This window comes from Branchiostoma lanceolatum, chromosome 10, assembly GCF_035083965.1.
Source record: "Branchiostoma lanceolatum isolate klBraLanc5 chromosome 10, klBraLanc5.hap2, whole genome shotgun sequence".
NCBI lineage: Eukaryota > Metazoa > Chordata > Leptocardii > Amphioxiformes > Branchiostomatidae > Branchiostoma > Branchiostoma lanceolatum.
The window spans coordinates 1,438,743-1,454,160 of NC_089731.1; the positions used below are offsets into that span (position 1 = coordinate 1,438,743).

General features: G+C 42.7%; 3 protein-coding genes across 3 annotated transcripts in view; all 3 read right to left on the bottom strand.

The window, feature by feature from the left end:
- Positions 1 to 11: 11 nt before the first annotated feature.
- LOC136443139 (uncharacterized) lies at positions 12 to 7,166 on the bottom strand. The gene is made up of 5 exons (XM_066440224.1): positions 6,888 to 7,166; positions 5,269 to 6,166; positions 4,274 to 4,395; positions 3,819 to 3,922; positions 12 to 3,667 (listed from the first exon to the last, which is right to left on the bottom strand). The coding sequence occupies exons 2-5, from the start codon at positions 5,980 to 5,982 to the stop codon at positions 669 to 671; spliced, it is 3,939 nt and encodes a 1,312-aa protein (XP_066296321.1). The 5' UTR covers positions 5,983 to 6,166; positions 6,888 to 7,166; the 3' UTR covers positions 12 to 668.
- Positions 7,167 to 9,753: 2,587 nt separating this feature from the next.
- LOC136443805 (uncharacterized) lies at positions 9,754 to 11,461 on the bottom strand. The gene is made up of 3 exons (XM_066441169.1): positions 11,273 to 11,461; positions 10,779 to 10,838; positions 9,754 to 10,395 (listed from the first exon to the last, which is right to left on the bottom strand). The coding sequence occupies exons 2-3, from the start codon at positions 10,833 to 10,835 to the stop codon at positions 9,754 to 9,756; spliced, it is 699 nt and encodes a 232-aa protein (XP_066297266.1). The 5' UTR covers positions 10,836 to 10,838; positions 11,273 to 11,461.
- Positions 11,462 to 12,386: 925 nt separating this feature from the next.
- Positions 12,387 to 15,418, bottom strand: part of LOC136443702 (chromodomain-helicase-DNA-binding protein 4-like) — a 38,084-nt gene continuing 35,052 nt past the window's right edge. Inside the window, exon 45 of the mRNA XM_066441051.1 lies at positions 12,387 to 13,838. Within this exon, the coding sequence (XP_066297148.1) occupies positions 13,720 to 13,838 (119 nt within the window). The 3' untranslated portion in view covers positions 12,387 to 13,719. The remainder of the gene's footprint in view (positions 13,839 to 15,418) is intronic.

A 15,418-nucleotide genomic window follows, 5' to 3' on the forward strand; every position in this document is an offset into this window, starting at 1 on the left:
GTTCAAGATAAACTAACCATTGACATTTACTAACAACTGATGCCGTTGGCTCTGGCATCCAATAAGCTTATAAAGATAAAAATAAATAATACTGAAGTTCACCCATTGACAGTTTATTTGTTTTTATATACACACTTCAATATAGCCCTTACAATACTAGAATAAATGAAAACTATTGTTTCTCTTACAACATAAACATAACAACTGAGGGATACACACTTGTCATATATACAATTTACCCTTCCAATATATGGTAACATACCAGTGAATTTAGCTTGACTTACACTGTTTGAAGTTACACCATTTCCATCATATCCTTTTGCCATACTGCCTGATGTTACTAGTCTCTGCACCTGGTCAGTCACACAGTGAAAAATGACAATAAGAGGATCATCGTACAGTCAGGCTATTTTGGGGTGATTACATGATTCATCAGTTATCTTGTTTGCACTGTTGGCTTGGAATATCGCTAGAATGTAGTAAGTAGTCTGCACCCACATGTGTCTGTATTGTATGACGTTTCATGACATTGTGTACTTTCCAATGAAAACCTAAGTAATTAGAGTCAATGGCTAAAAGTTGTTTCATACAATGATAGGATTTGTTTTTTGTTTCGCCTTCGCAAAGATACATGTGATGACATTGTCAGTCTAGATGTTTCTGGTGTTTCATTTTCGTGAGAAATTCATCATAGCCAGTTTAATTTCCTTTATCTTCGGATGATCCTGAGGATAAACCTGCCTTGCCATAGACAAGGCCTCTTTACAGGTAGTTATGGCTTTCCTCTTATAACCAAGGAACGACAAGGCTATTGCAATGTTCATGAGTAAGTTAGCAGTTTGTGGATGTGCAGTATTGTGACCATAGACACTCTTATACATCTCCAGTGCCTTTTCATAGTAGCTTTTCGCTTTCCTGTGATCACCAAGGTCGCTCCAGACTACCCCCACGCTATTAAGTGACTCGGCAATGTCATGGTGTTTAGTCAGTCCATAGATGCTCTTGCGCATCTCAAGTGCCTGCTCATAATAGCAGAGGGCTTTCGTGAGATCGCCAAGCTTTCTCCAGGCTTCCGCCAGGTTACTCATTGAGCCAGCAATGTCAGGATGTGAAGCACTCTCACCATAGACACTCCTGTTCATCTCCAGTGCCTTTTCATAGTAGCTAATCGCTTTCCTGTGATCACGACGGAGGCCCCATACTACCCCCACATTGTTAAGTGACACGGCAATATCAGGATGTTTAGAAGTCTGTCCATAGATACTCTTGCGCATCTCCAGTGCCTGTTCATGGTAGCGGAGGGCTTTCCTGAGATCGCCAAGATTTCTCCCAGCTTCTCCCAGGTTGTTAAGTAAGGTGGCAATTGCTGGATGTGCAGTGCCCACACCATGGATACTCCTAAACATCAGGAGTGACTGTTCTGAATAGCTGATTTCTTTCTTCTTTTCATTCAGCTCTCCCCAGGCTCCACCCAGGTTGACGAGTAATGTGGCAATCTCGGGATGCACTGTAGTCTGACCATAGATACTCCTGTCCATCTTAAGTGCCTGTTCAAAGTATCTGACAGCTTTCCTGTAATCCCCAAGGCTACCCCAGGCTAACCCCAAGTTGTTGTGCAATTTTGCAATCTCCTGGTGTGGAGTATTCTGGCCGTAGATACCCCTCTTTATCAACAGTGCCTCTTCATAGTAGTCGATAGCTTTCTTGTAATCACCCAAAAATCGAAAAGCTTCCCCCAGATTGTTGCATGTAGTGGCAATGCTATTATTATTATTTTCTGTACTCTGACCATCAACATTTCTTGCCATATGCAGTGATTGTTTCAAGTAGCTGACCGCTTTTCTGTAGTCACCCATGCCATAATTATAAGCCATCCCCAGGCTGTTGAGTAAAGAGGAAGCATTCACTGGACTCCGACAGTCATCGATACTCCTTTGTATCTGTAGTGCCTGTTCGAGGTAGTCGATTGCTTTCTGGTAATCACCGCTGTACATGTAAGCATCTCCAAGATCATAGAACGCTTGCATTTTGTCAAAGTCAGTTCCAGCGTCAGTTCCAGCGCCCAGGGCCTCATGGTACTGTTCAATAGCCAGGCTATATTTGCAAAGCGCAGAGTACATCATTCCTCGTACTCTTGGAGAATTATCATAGAGATCATGCAGACCTGACTTCTTCCCAAATTCGTACAAAGACAAGGCTATCCTAAGAGGAACCGCTGTAAAATAGTATCTGAAAAGCTGTTTCTCATTCGGTAAATGAAACACAGGTTTCACTACATTTGTTTTAAGTTTATAATTGGTCTGGAAGGATGACTCTTGTGAATTGATCACGGTTTCCATTGAGGCCAAGGCTGACAAGTTTTCCTTCTGTCCGCCATTTGCGATGTAGGTTCTGAGCCTGAGTTCTGCTGAGATGCTGGTAAGCACTGTCAGGTGGTGTGCATTGCTAGGACTGATCACTTGTTGGTTTTCCATTTCTTCTATTGTCTTCCAGACTGTGGTCGGTATGATACATGAAGCTAGGGCCAAGCAGTCCACCGCTACAGCTGGGAAGCGATAGAGTTCTTTCTTTACATCAATTAACCTTGATGTCATTGTTAGTTCATCACTTTTTCTTGTAATATTTTCGATCAATGTCTCCAGTGCCATTTGTTTAGCCATTTTACCCCCATCCTCTTGCAGTGTATTTGCTGTAAGGGTCTTGTACATCTCAATCAAACCCTGGTCCCCTGCTATTAGACAGGGATTTCTGAGAATGCTGCCAAGGTGATATCCTTCCTTCAGGTACAATGTCGTATCCTTTTGTAATATTGAAATCATGTTGCTAGGGGTGCAGATGAGTTCACTTGGTGGTTCGTTCACAGTTTCCTGTCTTCCCAGTGGAGTCTTGCTTGCCTCTGGCATGGATCCATCAAATGCAAACCCACGTGGTGTAACAGAGTCATAGTACCAGCTGTCAAGTGGATTCTCTGAGTAGAAGTCATTGAGAGATTTTATGCCCAGTGCTGGGAGAATGGTTTCTCCAAGGTTGACCACCTTGAGGTGTAGATAGTGGGTGAGGTTACGGAAATACGAAAGACATGGTTCACGTTCTTTTTCAACCAAGATTGCAAACTCAAGGTCTGAGTATGGGGTTACCAGTCCTGTGGCCTGAGAACCCAAACCTATCAGTGCATACTTACAGGGAGGGGAGCCCATTAACCCAATACTCTCTTCTACAAGCTGGCTGATGAACTCCTTTCTTTCTTGTGCAATTCTTTCAAACAATTGCCTAACACCCTGAGCTCGTTTTGCCTCAATCTCTCTGACATGTGGGTCGTCCTCATCATGTACATAGGGATCCAGCTGCTGGTCAATGGTTTCCATCTCCAGCTTGATCTGGTCCCGCATCTCCTTTAGCTGTTCTTTATGTTTTTCTGTGTTTTCTTGTTCTATATTACATGGAATGCCTAAGATACATCTGAGAAATGACTTCTCTACCTTTTTGATTGCTAATTCTATGTCACCATTGAGGACTTGATCCTCTGACCTGGCTATTGCTGCAATGTAGAGCGCTGCTGCTTTGACAAAGTCTCCCCCGTCTCCTGTCTGCTGACCTCGCTTACGGTACACATCCCCCAACTTGCACAGGGGCTCCACCTCTCTCTGGTACTGCTGGGCTGTGGGATCTGGGGGAAATGGTATTGTCCTTTGTTCAACTGTCTTGTTTCGGGGGAAAGGACATGCCTTGATAGTACATATTAAGCACATGTTCATGTTTCAACAAATTAATGTTATTAGGGAAATCATTCATTAATATGCGAACTTGTTTTTTCTTACCTCTTACATGCACCATCTTGAGTGCAGCTGCAAAGTGCTTCTCTGCTGAGTCCAGGTCTGCCCTGGCAAGGGACGATTCCCCTTCCTTAAGGCGGTCTGATTGACTGAGAAAAGAAAGACAGGGCGTTAGGTTATTGCATTGTTAGTAATTTATGTTGACGTTAGATAAGCGTTATGATCGTACCTTGTATAGGAAAGATTGGGTCAATAAGTTCCAATTGTACTTGAAAAACAATGTTAGGTCATTAAGTTTTAATGGTTTGTATAAGGAGCGATTTTCTTAGTATTAAATGCAAAAATCATGTACTGTTCTCTCTCTGAGTCATTCTTCTTCGTCTGTTTTGGTTGCAAAATGTTTTGTAATACCTTCTTTCATTACATTAAAATCAATTTTTTATTTGATAGTCCAACTTTTGACGCGTTCGCTTGGTCAACATTATGGTTCTTGTGCCTACCTTGACATATCTGGCTGGAGAAGCTCGTTGTGTTCATCGGCAGGTCTTGTGTTGGTTCTTGACTTGTGCCCCGTGTCCACTCCTTGTTCTCTCTGTTTTGGTTTACTTTTTCTGCAAAGTCGCTGCAAGATTTAAGCCCAACAAAATTGCAGTTATGGTACCAATGATGTATCAATATTCGAATTAAAGTTAAAGGTGCCCTAAGCGATTTCAGGGGGTAAAACTTGAAATATTCTGGAGAAGGCAATTCTGTTTGGTGAGGTTGCAATTTACATTTACTTGCCTATATTAGCACATCTGCATCATTATTTCATACTTTGGGCGTTTAAAAATAGCTCAGAAGCAAGCCACAAAAGGAGTATTTTATTTATTGGGTCCCCCCAAAATCAGCCCAGAATCCAGCCGTAACCATTTTTTGTCGACAATTCTCGGTAACTTCCGGCCGCGTGACGTCACAATGCCCAAGCACATTGAGCCATGACCATGTGATTATTTCTTTGGAAGCGTTCGGGACTTATCAGTCAGAATCGTGCATGTTCGGAAGATTTGAAATGATGACTGGCCTCCAAGTGCTCAGATTTTCAATGAGTTCCCACTACACAACGACATCACATTTTTGCTCCATGATGGTCGCTATGCGATGGGATAGTGTTATCTAAACTTACTATGGATAGAAATCAGAAGAAAAATGGATTTTGAATATATGACTTTCAGCGCCCCAATATTGCTTAGGTTGCCTTTAAGCTGTGGTTGTTTGTATATATGATAACAAAGAATATAACATTACTCTAACATAAGAAAAGCAATTTTCTTCATAATCATATGTTGTGATGACACTAGTGGCAGATATTTCGGATATATCTTATCAAGGTTAGGAGCTGCTGCTGTCGTATTTCTACAACCCAGTTTTCATTACTCATGTACACGTGGTTTAGAGCAAGCAGTTGCACTCTATACAAATGAATGGCAGTGACGTCATCATTGAAACAACTCACAATTCTCCGTGATCCCCAGATCTTCACCAGGTACAAGACACGATGCTCCAGAGTCTGCCTTGTCTCAGGATCCTCACATCTTGCCAGGGCCTTGCTGTACATGGCAGCTGCCCTGGAGAGTTGGGTTACATCAGAGCCAGAGGTTTTCTTCCAACTGCTTTTCTTAAGATAGAGATCTCCTAGCGATTTTAGAGCTGCAACCTCCAACATAACGTCGCCGTTTGTAATTGCAGTCACTAAAGTTTCGGTGTAAGTCTCCTCCATAGACTGCCAGAGCTTACCGACTCTCCTGTCCAATTTGTCACAAATCTCTGCCACCCTTAAGACGTTATTTCTTGTGCCCCTGTAGTCTTGTGACTGATACTGTGGAGTGTACCCCTGCAGCAGTTGTCTGGAGAGTTTCTCCAAGTAGCCGATGCGATGTTCCAGTGTTTGTTCCATGTCTGGATCTGTGCAGCGCAGTAGGGCAGCAGCATACAGGACAGCCGCCTTGTCAAACTCAGCTGAATCTTTACTGTGCTTGCCTTTCTGAAGAAGATGCAGGTCTCCAAGACTTTTCAAGACTTCTACCTCCATAAAACAGTCCATGGAAGCGATGGCTTCTCTCAGCGCCTTGCCATAGCCGACTTCTTGGCCATGTTGACTCTTTAAAAGCAACTCCAAGTCCTGTAGCTTCTTTGCCAGGCTGTCCATGTTCATGTAGTTGTCTGTCATTTGGGAAGACGAAGTCGATTTTAGGCCCCCTGGCACATGCCCTTGGTACTGCAGCAGAACTTCCAGTTTTGAATCTTCTGTCCTGGACGTACTATGGTCTTGATTCTTTGGCTTTTAGCTTAGTAGCTTGTAATGTAAGGAAGAAGTGGTGTAGGATTGGGCTCCCTAGAAGCTTGCTCTGGAACTGCAAGATGAGATGTACCCAATGATGTAATTTATGCAAATTAGGACTTAATTTGCATTATTAATGAGGAGTATTTCCATAATATGACTTGAATACATGTGACATGTTACTATGTCTGATGAAATATCTTCATGTGCCAATTATGCAAATAGGGGCTCATTTGCATAGTTAATGCGAATGTGCCATAATTCATTCGTGGTAAATGGTGGGAATTACATATTCGTAACATGTGTAAGTTAGTTGAAGTTTTTCAGCACTCTGTATATATTATGCAAATATGCAAATCATTTGCATAATATATGATTTTGGACTTTGCTTAAATAAAGGACTTTCACACATGCAATATATGTAATATTAAGGTCAATGGCCTGTAAGTTGTCAGCCTCGCTTTGAACGCTCTCCACACTGTTCCTAATTTGTACCATCAACAATAAATCTATAAAGGCTAGAAAATTGCATGGAGGTATGATATCTTCGAACTCTTGTTGAATTTGTGCCTGCATGTCGTCGATCGTTAACAGGTAAGTAACATAAGAAATGCACTGACTGTAATTTATGATCTGGTCATGTCCATTACGTGAATGTCTGCCCCTTTGTGCCCGGTAACCATGAATCCATTAGCATTTATGTCATAATCAAACAAACTAAATCTCACACTTTGATGTCTAAGACTTGTCTAAGTCTCACCTGAACATGTCTAAGAATGATTAGTAAGTCCCACCTGAATGTCTTAGACGCAGTGGTCGTTGACACTTTCCCCCTTCTCCTTGTCCCAGCGAGAGTTTTAGGATTCAAACCCTAGATACTCCCGTGTGACATGCGGAAGTGAAACGTCTTGGTCCGATCCCTCCGTAAATGTTCGACTACTAAACGGAATCCTCCTGTACGGGCGAAACTAATAAGTTTGCCCTCTGACTCAGCCGGGGTGGGGGGCTATCATTGCAGTAGCTATATATGGTAGCTAGGTTTCGCTGGCTGAGTCACCGTCTGCCTCGGCGGTTTTGCATGTCGCAGGACAAATACCATCCGGGGGTTGAAGGTCGCATTGCCTCGTGTTTACATATCTACACATGACGTAACACCTTGGTTGAATGGGTTCTGGGACAGCCATGTAGGCTGTGGCAAACATGGTCGAGTGAACACAATGGAAGAATGATCGACTGTCACCTAGTACGCATTTTTTGTGAGTTCTGCGTCTAACGTCTATGTTAATGTTGATCAATGTTATATAAGCACAAAGCCAGGTCAGTTCGAGTGCATAGGATCCTATAGGTATCTAATTAGACTTACTTGATGTGGCCTTATCATGTACGTGCAAGCATCTTCAGTAAATCTTGAAGATATAGATACTCCCGTACATGTATAATCGAAAAGACTTGGTTTCGAGTCCGTTTTAGTTGATATTAAACAACTAGTATTTCCTCCTGTGCTGGCGAAACTAACGGATTTTCCCCTATGGCTCATGGGGGCGGGGATTCCCCTGTGGTACACGTAGTTTCGGTGCTTCTCTGTTGAGTCACACCTACATGTACGTCAGCCGTGGTGCAGGACTGAGCAAATATCTCAGGCAAAAGGTCGTATGCATTATCTCATGTTTACATGTTTACGTATGACGTTAGACCTTAGACTGTGCGAAACATGCCACACACACAATGGAAGACAGTCAGCTACGCATATTTTTCATCCTGAGAGCCCTTAAAAGTGTTGGTTATCCTTGCGGTGAAAATCTTTAATAATGATAAAATATCAATAAACCTTATTGGACATTCATGCGTTATCGGGATAAGCACAGGCATACAAGTACAAAACTAATTATAAAGTACTCTACCTATAGAAACATAACTTCTAATACTAGGTCGCATGCATTGCCTCATATGATCATATCTACGTATGACGTTAGGTCTTGGTTGACAGGGCCCTATTGGTGCCAGGTATAGACTGTGCGGAACATGCTCACAACATGGAAGACAGATTGACCGTCACCGACGCTTATTCGTCATCCTGACAGCCCTACAAAGTGTTGGTTATCCTTGCGATGAATAACTTTAATATTGAAAAAACAAACCCTAGGCTTAATGCAGACGCATCGGCTTTTTAGCGAATGCTCACAAACGCCCACTCTGGCGAAGTCCGCGCTGCACGAATCTAATTTTTTTTGCTTGGAATATGTTCAAGTTGTGCTCCCATTAATTAATCCTGAGTTTCAAGTCAATTCATCGATCCGAAGTTAAATAAAGCGAACTTGAAGATTCTTACCTGGCTTTTTAGCGAATGCCCAGCAAAAAAGGCTTTTTAGCGAATGCCCACTATATCAGCCAAAATATCGGCCATCGTGACACGGGCGCTAAATCTAACACCATAATCATGTTCAACAAGTTGTCCCCTGAATGTGTACTCAGTTTCCGTGCTGTACACGCCTGTAAAGTCACTTTATTTTACGAAATACACGGCGTGGGAACCCACTGCCCCGGACGTAAGAATCCAATATGGCGGCTCATTTGCATAATTGGGACAGGTTACTAGCGGCCTCTACCCCCAATACGTGCCGCGGGCCGCGTCGTGTATTTCGTAAAATAAAGTGACTTTACAGGCGTGTACAGCACGGAAACTGAGTACACATTCAGGGGACAACTTGTTGAACATGTTTATGGTGTTAGATTTAGCGCCCGTGTCACGATGGCCGATATTTTGGCTGATATAGTGGGCATTCGCTAAAAAGCCTTTTTTTGCTGGGCATTCGCTAAAAAGCCAGGTAAGAATCTTCAAGTTCACTTTATTTAACTTCGGATCGATGGATTGACTTGAAACTCAGGATTAATTAATGGGAGCAGAACCTGAACATATTCCAAGCAAAAAAAAATAGATTCGTGCAGCGCGGACTTCGCCAGAGTGGGCGTTTGTGGGCATTCGCTAAAAAGCCTGTCCCTAATGCAGAAATGTTCGCAGTGGTTTTATGTTCGCGGTTTTCGTAGTGAACTCCTCAGCGCGAAGTTAAAACCACCGCAAAACTTTTTGCCCACCTATGACTGTAGCGCTACTATTGTTTCAAACGTGAACTTAAAACCACCGCGAACACTCAATTTTCTCCCTACCGCGAAATAAAAGCCACGGGAACTTAAATGCAGTTACAGTATTTCTGGTATGTTGTCCTGTTGTCCGTATTTTTGGCCAAGCACACCGGGTGACCCTTACTCTTCTCGATAAGTGTGTTGGGTTCTTTAAAGTGCAGAGGTTTGACGCCGGCCACACGGGACTGTCGGCTTTATGTCCCAATCTGATAGGACGTACTAGGTGTTGCAAAATACGTGTTAAACACTTTGACTGAAACGTATCATTACATCTGCTTGGAGATAAAGAATGCCACACTATAAAAATTTACATCCACATCGGCATGGTGTTCCCTCACGGAACATGTACATGCACCTCCCTAACATTCAATCGTGACCAGATAGCGGAGAACGACACATGAAAGGTGGCTGCGAGAGAGGAAGTCAGTTTCCACATTTATTTTCATCATCATTGAACTAGCACACAAGGTTTTCAACACAAACCTTCGGTATATGTAATTCTAGCGATGATCAGCCGCTCTAACAGATAGGATCGATATAACAACGACTCTGAGCACCAGACTCTGGCCCAGTATTGACACTGCCAAGCTTGTCGTTGACGATGGGACTCATGGGGGTGCGCTTGCCTCCGCCGTTGATGATGGGACTCAGAGGGTCGCGCTTGCCCCCGCCGTTGATGATGGGACTCAGAGGGTCGCGCTTGCCCCCGCCGTTGATGATGGGACTCAGAGGGTCGCGCTTGCCCCCGCCGTTGGTGATGGGACTCAGGGCGTCTCTCTTGGCCCCGCCGCCGTTGACGATGGGACTCAGGGGGTCGCGCTTGCCCCCGCCGTTGATGATGGGACTCAGAGGGTCGCGCTTGCCCCCGCCGTTGACGATGGGACTCAGGGCGTCTCTCTTGCCCCCGCCGTTGACGATGGGACTCAGGGCGTCTCTCTTGCCCCCGCCGTTGACGATGGGACTCAGGGCGTCTCTCTTGCCTTGCCCATTCTCGATGGGGCCCAGGGCATCTCCCTTGCCCCTGCGGTTGATTGTGATAGGACTCCAGGCCCCGGGTTTCATATGATGCCGGGACTCAGGGGCGTTGACGATCTGGATACCATCGCCATGAATCAGTGGCTGGAGTTGACCGTCGTCATTGGGGTAGAGTAGAGGCCATCCCTTGAAGAAAAAGAAAGCAACCTTTAGTGTGTGCGTTTCTTAGGCGTAAACGCAAGCAGGGTTCGAAAGCGACGGGCTCCCCGTAACCTAAATTTATCATTAAAAATTCTGTATTACTGGCACTGCCTCGCCCATAGCAAAACAGAATACTGTAATACATGTAAAAACATACAACATAGACACAGGGAAACAAAACATAAATAGGCGCATCCAGAGGTTTTTGAAGTTGTTGTTGTGGTAGAATGAGTCCTACTTAAGCACAGACGGCATCATGCTGTTAGTTGATTGGAAAATCCGACAGAAAAGTGTCACCGTTTAAAGTAAATTAAACATATCAATCTTCGAAAGAATGGCTCATATGTGCATTGATGTTCAAGAATCACCTTTGCGGTGGCGGCCACAGCAAAATCCACGGCGAAAAGGAACAGGTATGCCTTCATGATCTGCTAAAAGAAAATAATATTGCCAGTCTAGTTAATATTCATGCGAAGATATATCATTGAAGGAGGGATGATGCGTAATCGCTTCTATTTTATGGAGTGTGCTTCAATCGTACACAAAGGTAAATTTTGCCATGCATGTTACACTGCTGTTACAAGAAAAATAGGTCCCTAACTCTCTTTCTTTACTTCCAAGATCTACGCAGTGCGACAAGAAAGCAACATCTCTCGCAAGTTGTCAGTTGACGTTCGGAAGTAATCGGTCATTATTGATCCTGAAGAAGGCGACAGTGGCCGTTGAAAATTTGAGCAATGAATACCTTGGTGTTGGAAGAAAAGTTAGCATTGTATTATGATTACTACCAACACAGTATGAGCTTCCATGATATTTTGAAGAAAGAAATACATCAGGGGTGTTTCAAAAACGTTCAGCCTACCTGAAAGTTGGCTCCGCAGTTGTTGTCAACGACCGAGAGGAATCTCTAGATTGTACCCAAATTCCACCAGAAGTGAGAATTTATAGGCGCTGTTATCTACAGATACAGCAACTAGTTTCTCTGACCCGGAAAAATGGGACAAAGGCGTCGCACACCACTTGTGGTATTCCCATATTGAATACACATTTCCCAGAGAAGGTAAAGTACATTTGATGCTTTGTCTTTGATAATAAACTATGTACTTTACACCATTACATTTCTTCCATTAAATCCCGGAATGTCGCTATTCAAATGGCACAATGCCAAGGGAATGTGTACTTTGTAATCAAGGCGTTTTCCACGTGGTAATCTACTGTCACGTTCTCAAGCAAATAATCTTCACATACATGAACTTAGCTTCTTTGACCTGGAAATATGGGACAAAAGCGTCACACGCCTCGTGTGGTATTATTTATAATAAATTATGTACTTAACACGTTTAGATTTCTTGCTTTGAAGGTTGCTATTCAAATAACACAATGCCAAGGGAATGTGTACTTTGCAATCACGGCGTTTTCCACGTGTTAATCTACAGTCACGTTCTCAAGCAAAACATACAGACTTTGACAGACGATAGAACAAGGTTGTCGTTTGGCGCGGAACATGAGGGCAAAATCTCTTATAGTGGGCAATTGATACAACTAATTACCAACCATTACCGGTGATAAGCAAGGTAACGTGAAACGTTGATGAGGGTTAGACAACTTGAGCTCCTGTAGCAAAACAACAGAGGCCACATTCACCGATACCTGTGCCTGTTGTGGACACGCGGCTGTCAGCCCTACGGTTATAATCAAGATAAAACGACAGAAAACGACGGATCTGAGTCCGTATGATCTGGGGTTCTATGGCCAACAAATGCGCTGTCTGTCCCTTTTAACCAAGGCGTTTATGATGCGAGGGGAAGAAAATTAGAATCCATTCATACCTTCGTGCATGTACAGGTAAAACTGTGTAGGCGACGGCCAATACCTTTTTTATGTAGCTGGTGTAAGTTACTATAACCGTCTCTAGTAAGCTCTACAGCACTGAATTCCTGCAAAGACACACTCAGGCAAAGAAGCCAGACCAGATGCATTTTTTTCTGGTTTTAATAAAACCATCATTTTATGACTTACATTGCGAAACAGTGAAACAACTTCCATTGGAATGTTGCCATTCGTTACCATGGTTACAAACAAAACGTAACATTACTCTACAAGAATGTTACAATAGATTAATCCTACCAATTCACCTCGCAAAGTCTGCTCAACACATATCACACTTTTTCTCCTACTCTTTCTCTTACACTACATTTAGCAAGTAAGTAACAAAGTTTCTTAAATTAGGCCTTAGGGGTTAAAGTGAAAGTAAACTTTAAGATACAGTCTGTTATACATCGAGGTACATTTAAGAAGCTTATAAGACACACAGTCATGCGCTACCGTCTTATGGCACCTTGACCAAAACTGGCAATTCTCAAAACCCTTCTTGGACCAACGTTTTTGGCTACACCTCACGGGCGGATCCAAATAACACGCTGAGAAGGTTGCAGAATTCGTCGAACAGATTTAACTCTATGTTACCGTTGTCGAGTTAGACTCGCAGTCGTAGTATACAATATTACATCGTCACCGCGTTAAACACACTACAGTTACAACTCCAATGTTACAGGTACAAAAGAGGGTGATGCACTCGGTTACACCACGTTGCACAGTCAAGTATTACACAAGCTACAGTTACATCATATGTCTCAACATCTACTTCGGTTTTCTTTATTCTGCCCGAGAATTTTTGTCTAAGTGGAACACTTCTTCTTCATTTTCCTACTTGCACTGAATAAGTTTTTGGTGAATTGTGATGTGTTTCTGAAGAATGTCTTCCAAGATTTCAGCATCTTACTTGAGCTTTCTTCTTTTCTACCCAAGTATGTTTAAAGTCTAAACAGTATTACAACTCGTTGATGAAAGTTAGACATCCAGGTAGTAAGATACGCCAAAAAATAATTACTCAAGCAACTGGATAAAGTTTTGAAAACTTATTTTTTTGGCGTAGTATTACAACTCCTCTATGTCTTCATTTCTACTTGTGTCTCAAACTTTTGCTGATTGGTGGTGTTTTCCAAAGAAATACTTAAATCTACTTGAGTTTTCTTCATTTCTACCCAAGAACGAATGTTTTGACTTATTATTTTATTTGAGTCTGAAATATTTGGTGAGTGGGGATGTTTCTAAAGAAATACTTAAAAGATGTGAACATTTACTTGAGCTTTCTTCATTTCTACCAAAGAAAAGCCAGAAGGTTGGTGACTTTTTTTGTTGGTGACTTTCGCGTCTGAAATTTTTGGTGTGTGGTGATGTGTTCCGGTGGATGCCTTTGGATCAGCCGATGTGTTGGGGGCCCCAGGATGGGTCATTCGTCCGCTTGGTTCAATCGTCTATGCAAATGACCTCCCCTTTGGCGCCCTTCTCGCTGCCGCCCTTCGACGTATCGGGTTTCGCCTTATCCGAGACGGCCGTTGCCGTGGCGCCCGTTGCCCCCGACGACTCTGTTAAGATAGGAAAGAGGGATCTTGGGTAGGGAGAACAAAGAGAATATTTCATAGTTTCTATTTACAGAGGAGAACAACAGATCACACCCCTATACTAAAGTTGACCATCCCAACATCAAGGCACAAGATACTATCAAAAAGGACTGAACCATTTCATACAGGGACTTTTGAAAATACTTGTTTTAATTCATCCCAAGCTTTTATGGATTGCCATGATGACTATATGCAGCAACATTTTGACAGCCTAGGATATAAAACTGAAGAAGTTGCAAGGATAATAAAAAAAAAAACCAGTCATTTTCAAATACTGTCAAATCTGTACAAAAGGACCACCTGGCCAATGTGACCACTTTTTGGTGGTCCCTTAGATAGTTTTTCCATTGAAACAAGTATTAAGAATTTGGTGTATAACATAGAGACACCTGTCCAAATAGACCATATTCTTCCGGGCCCCCCGAGTGGTCTTCATGGGCATTTTGACTGTAATTGGATACTACCAATTGAAACAACCTTGAGAATCATGATCGCACTATGGTATAAACTTCTCAGTAACTTTTCAGGCATGAAAAAAAAAACACCCATCACAACGTCCACAACAGAAATCCCACAACACGGCAGCAGACAGGTCCAGCAGCATTCTGTTAGCACAAGCAGCATGAAGTTCAAGGGTTAAAAGCAGCAACAGGCACTAGCGAGCAGCACAGTAGGCAGCTATATACAAGTCTGGGCCCCTACAGGCTGTCCAGTGCATTAGAATTCCAGTTCCTGATGGTTACTGAAGTTGGCATACCAGAAGAAGTGTGTGATGAAAATTGGTTGGGTTTTAGAGTTCAAAATGATTTTTCTTTCTGGAAAATATGCCTTTCATTGATTGTACACACTTCTTCATGATCAAAGCTTCCCCTGGAATTGTAAAAACTGGACTGGCCTGCTAACTTGAAGCGTTCTACGTTTAACAGTATATCAGTATACAATATATATATATGGTACCAGCTAGCATTGAAGGTTAGCGAAATCAGAGGTAATATTTGGAGGATAGCTGGATGGAAAGGAAAATGGCCCTATAGAGGCTTTCATTGACGTCATAATGATAAATGATGTCAATGTTAAAAAGCCTGTATAGATATGAGCATTGGAGAGAGAGGGCTAGGGTTCTGTACAAAGGAAATGTTAGGAAAGGGAGAGGAGCAATGCTAGCATATGGGGTTCTGTATATTCCTGATTTTCATAGGAAATGTGAGGAAAGGGAATGAAGTTAGGAAAGTCCTGGGGAGGGTGGTCTGGTAAGGACATGATCATGATTCAGTCATGGTTACTTTAAGGAAACTAAGGAAGATGTAAACAACATTTTGGTAACAAGACTTTGATGAAAGATGATGGCAGTAGCTTGACATAATTTCCTTACAATACAAAACACAATGACCTAAATGTAGACTGCAAGACAAAAAAAGTTATTTTTGGAAAAGAAAAGTTAGGTTGACAGGCATGTAGTGAACATAACTGTAAGCTGTTGGGCTTCATGAGAATGTACATGTCACAATGTTGGGTGGCAGGGATGGGTTTGGAAGGGGAGTTTT

Excerpts from the sequence above, each read along its gene's own strand:
- LOC136443139 (XM_066440224.1), bottom strand. The coding sequence starts at position 5,982 with ATGACAGACAACTACATGAACATGGACAGCCTGGCAAAGAAGCTACAG. Across the intron at positions 4,396-5,268 it reads TCTGGGGATCACGGAGAATT|CGACTTTGCAGAAAAAGTAA; the intron begins GTGAGTTGTTTC and ends TAAATCTTGCAG. Across the intron at positions 3,668-3,818 it reads CAAGATGGTGCATGTAAGAG|ATCCCACAGCCCAGCAGTAC; the intron begins GTAAGAAAAAAC and ends CATTTCCCCCAG.
- LOC136443805 (XM_066441169.1), bottom strand. The coding sequence starts at position 10,835 with ATGAAGGCATACCTGTTCCTTTTCGCCGTGGATTTTGCTGTGGCCGCC. Across the intron at positions 10,396-10,778 it reads CTGTGGCCGCCACCGCAAAG|GGATGGCCTCTACTCTACCC; the intron begins GTGATTCTTGAA and ends TTTTTCTTCAAG.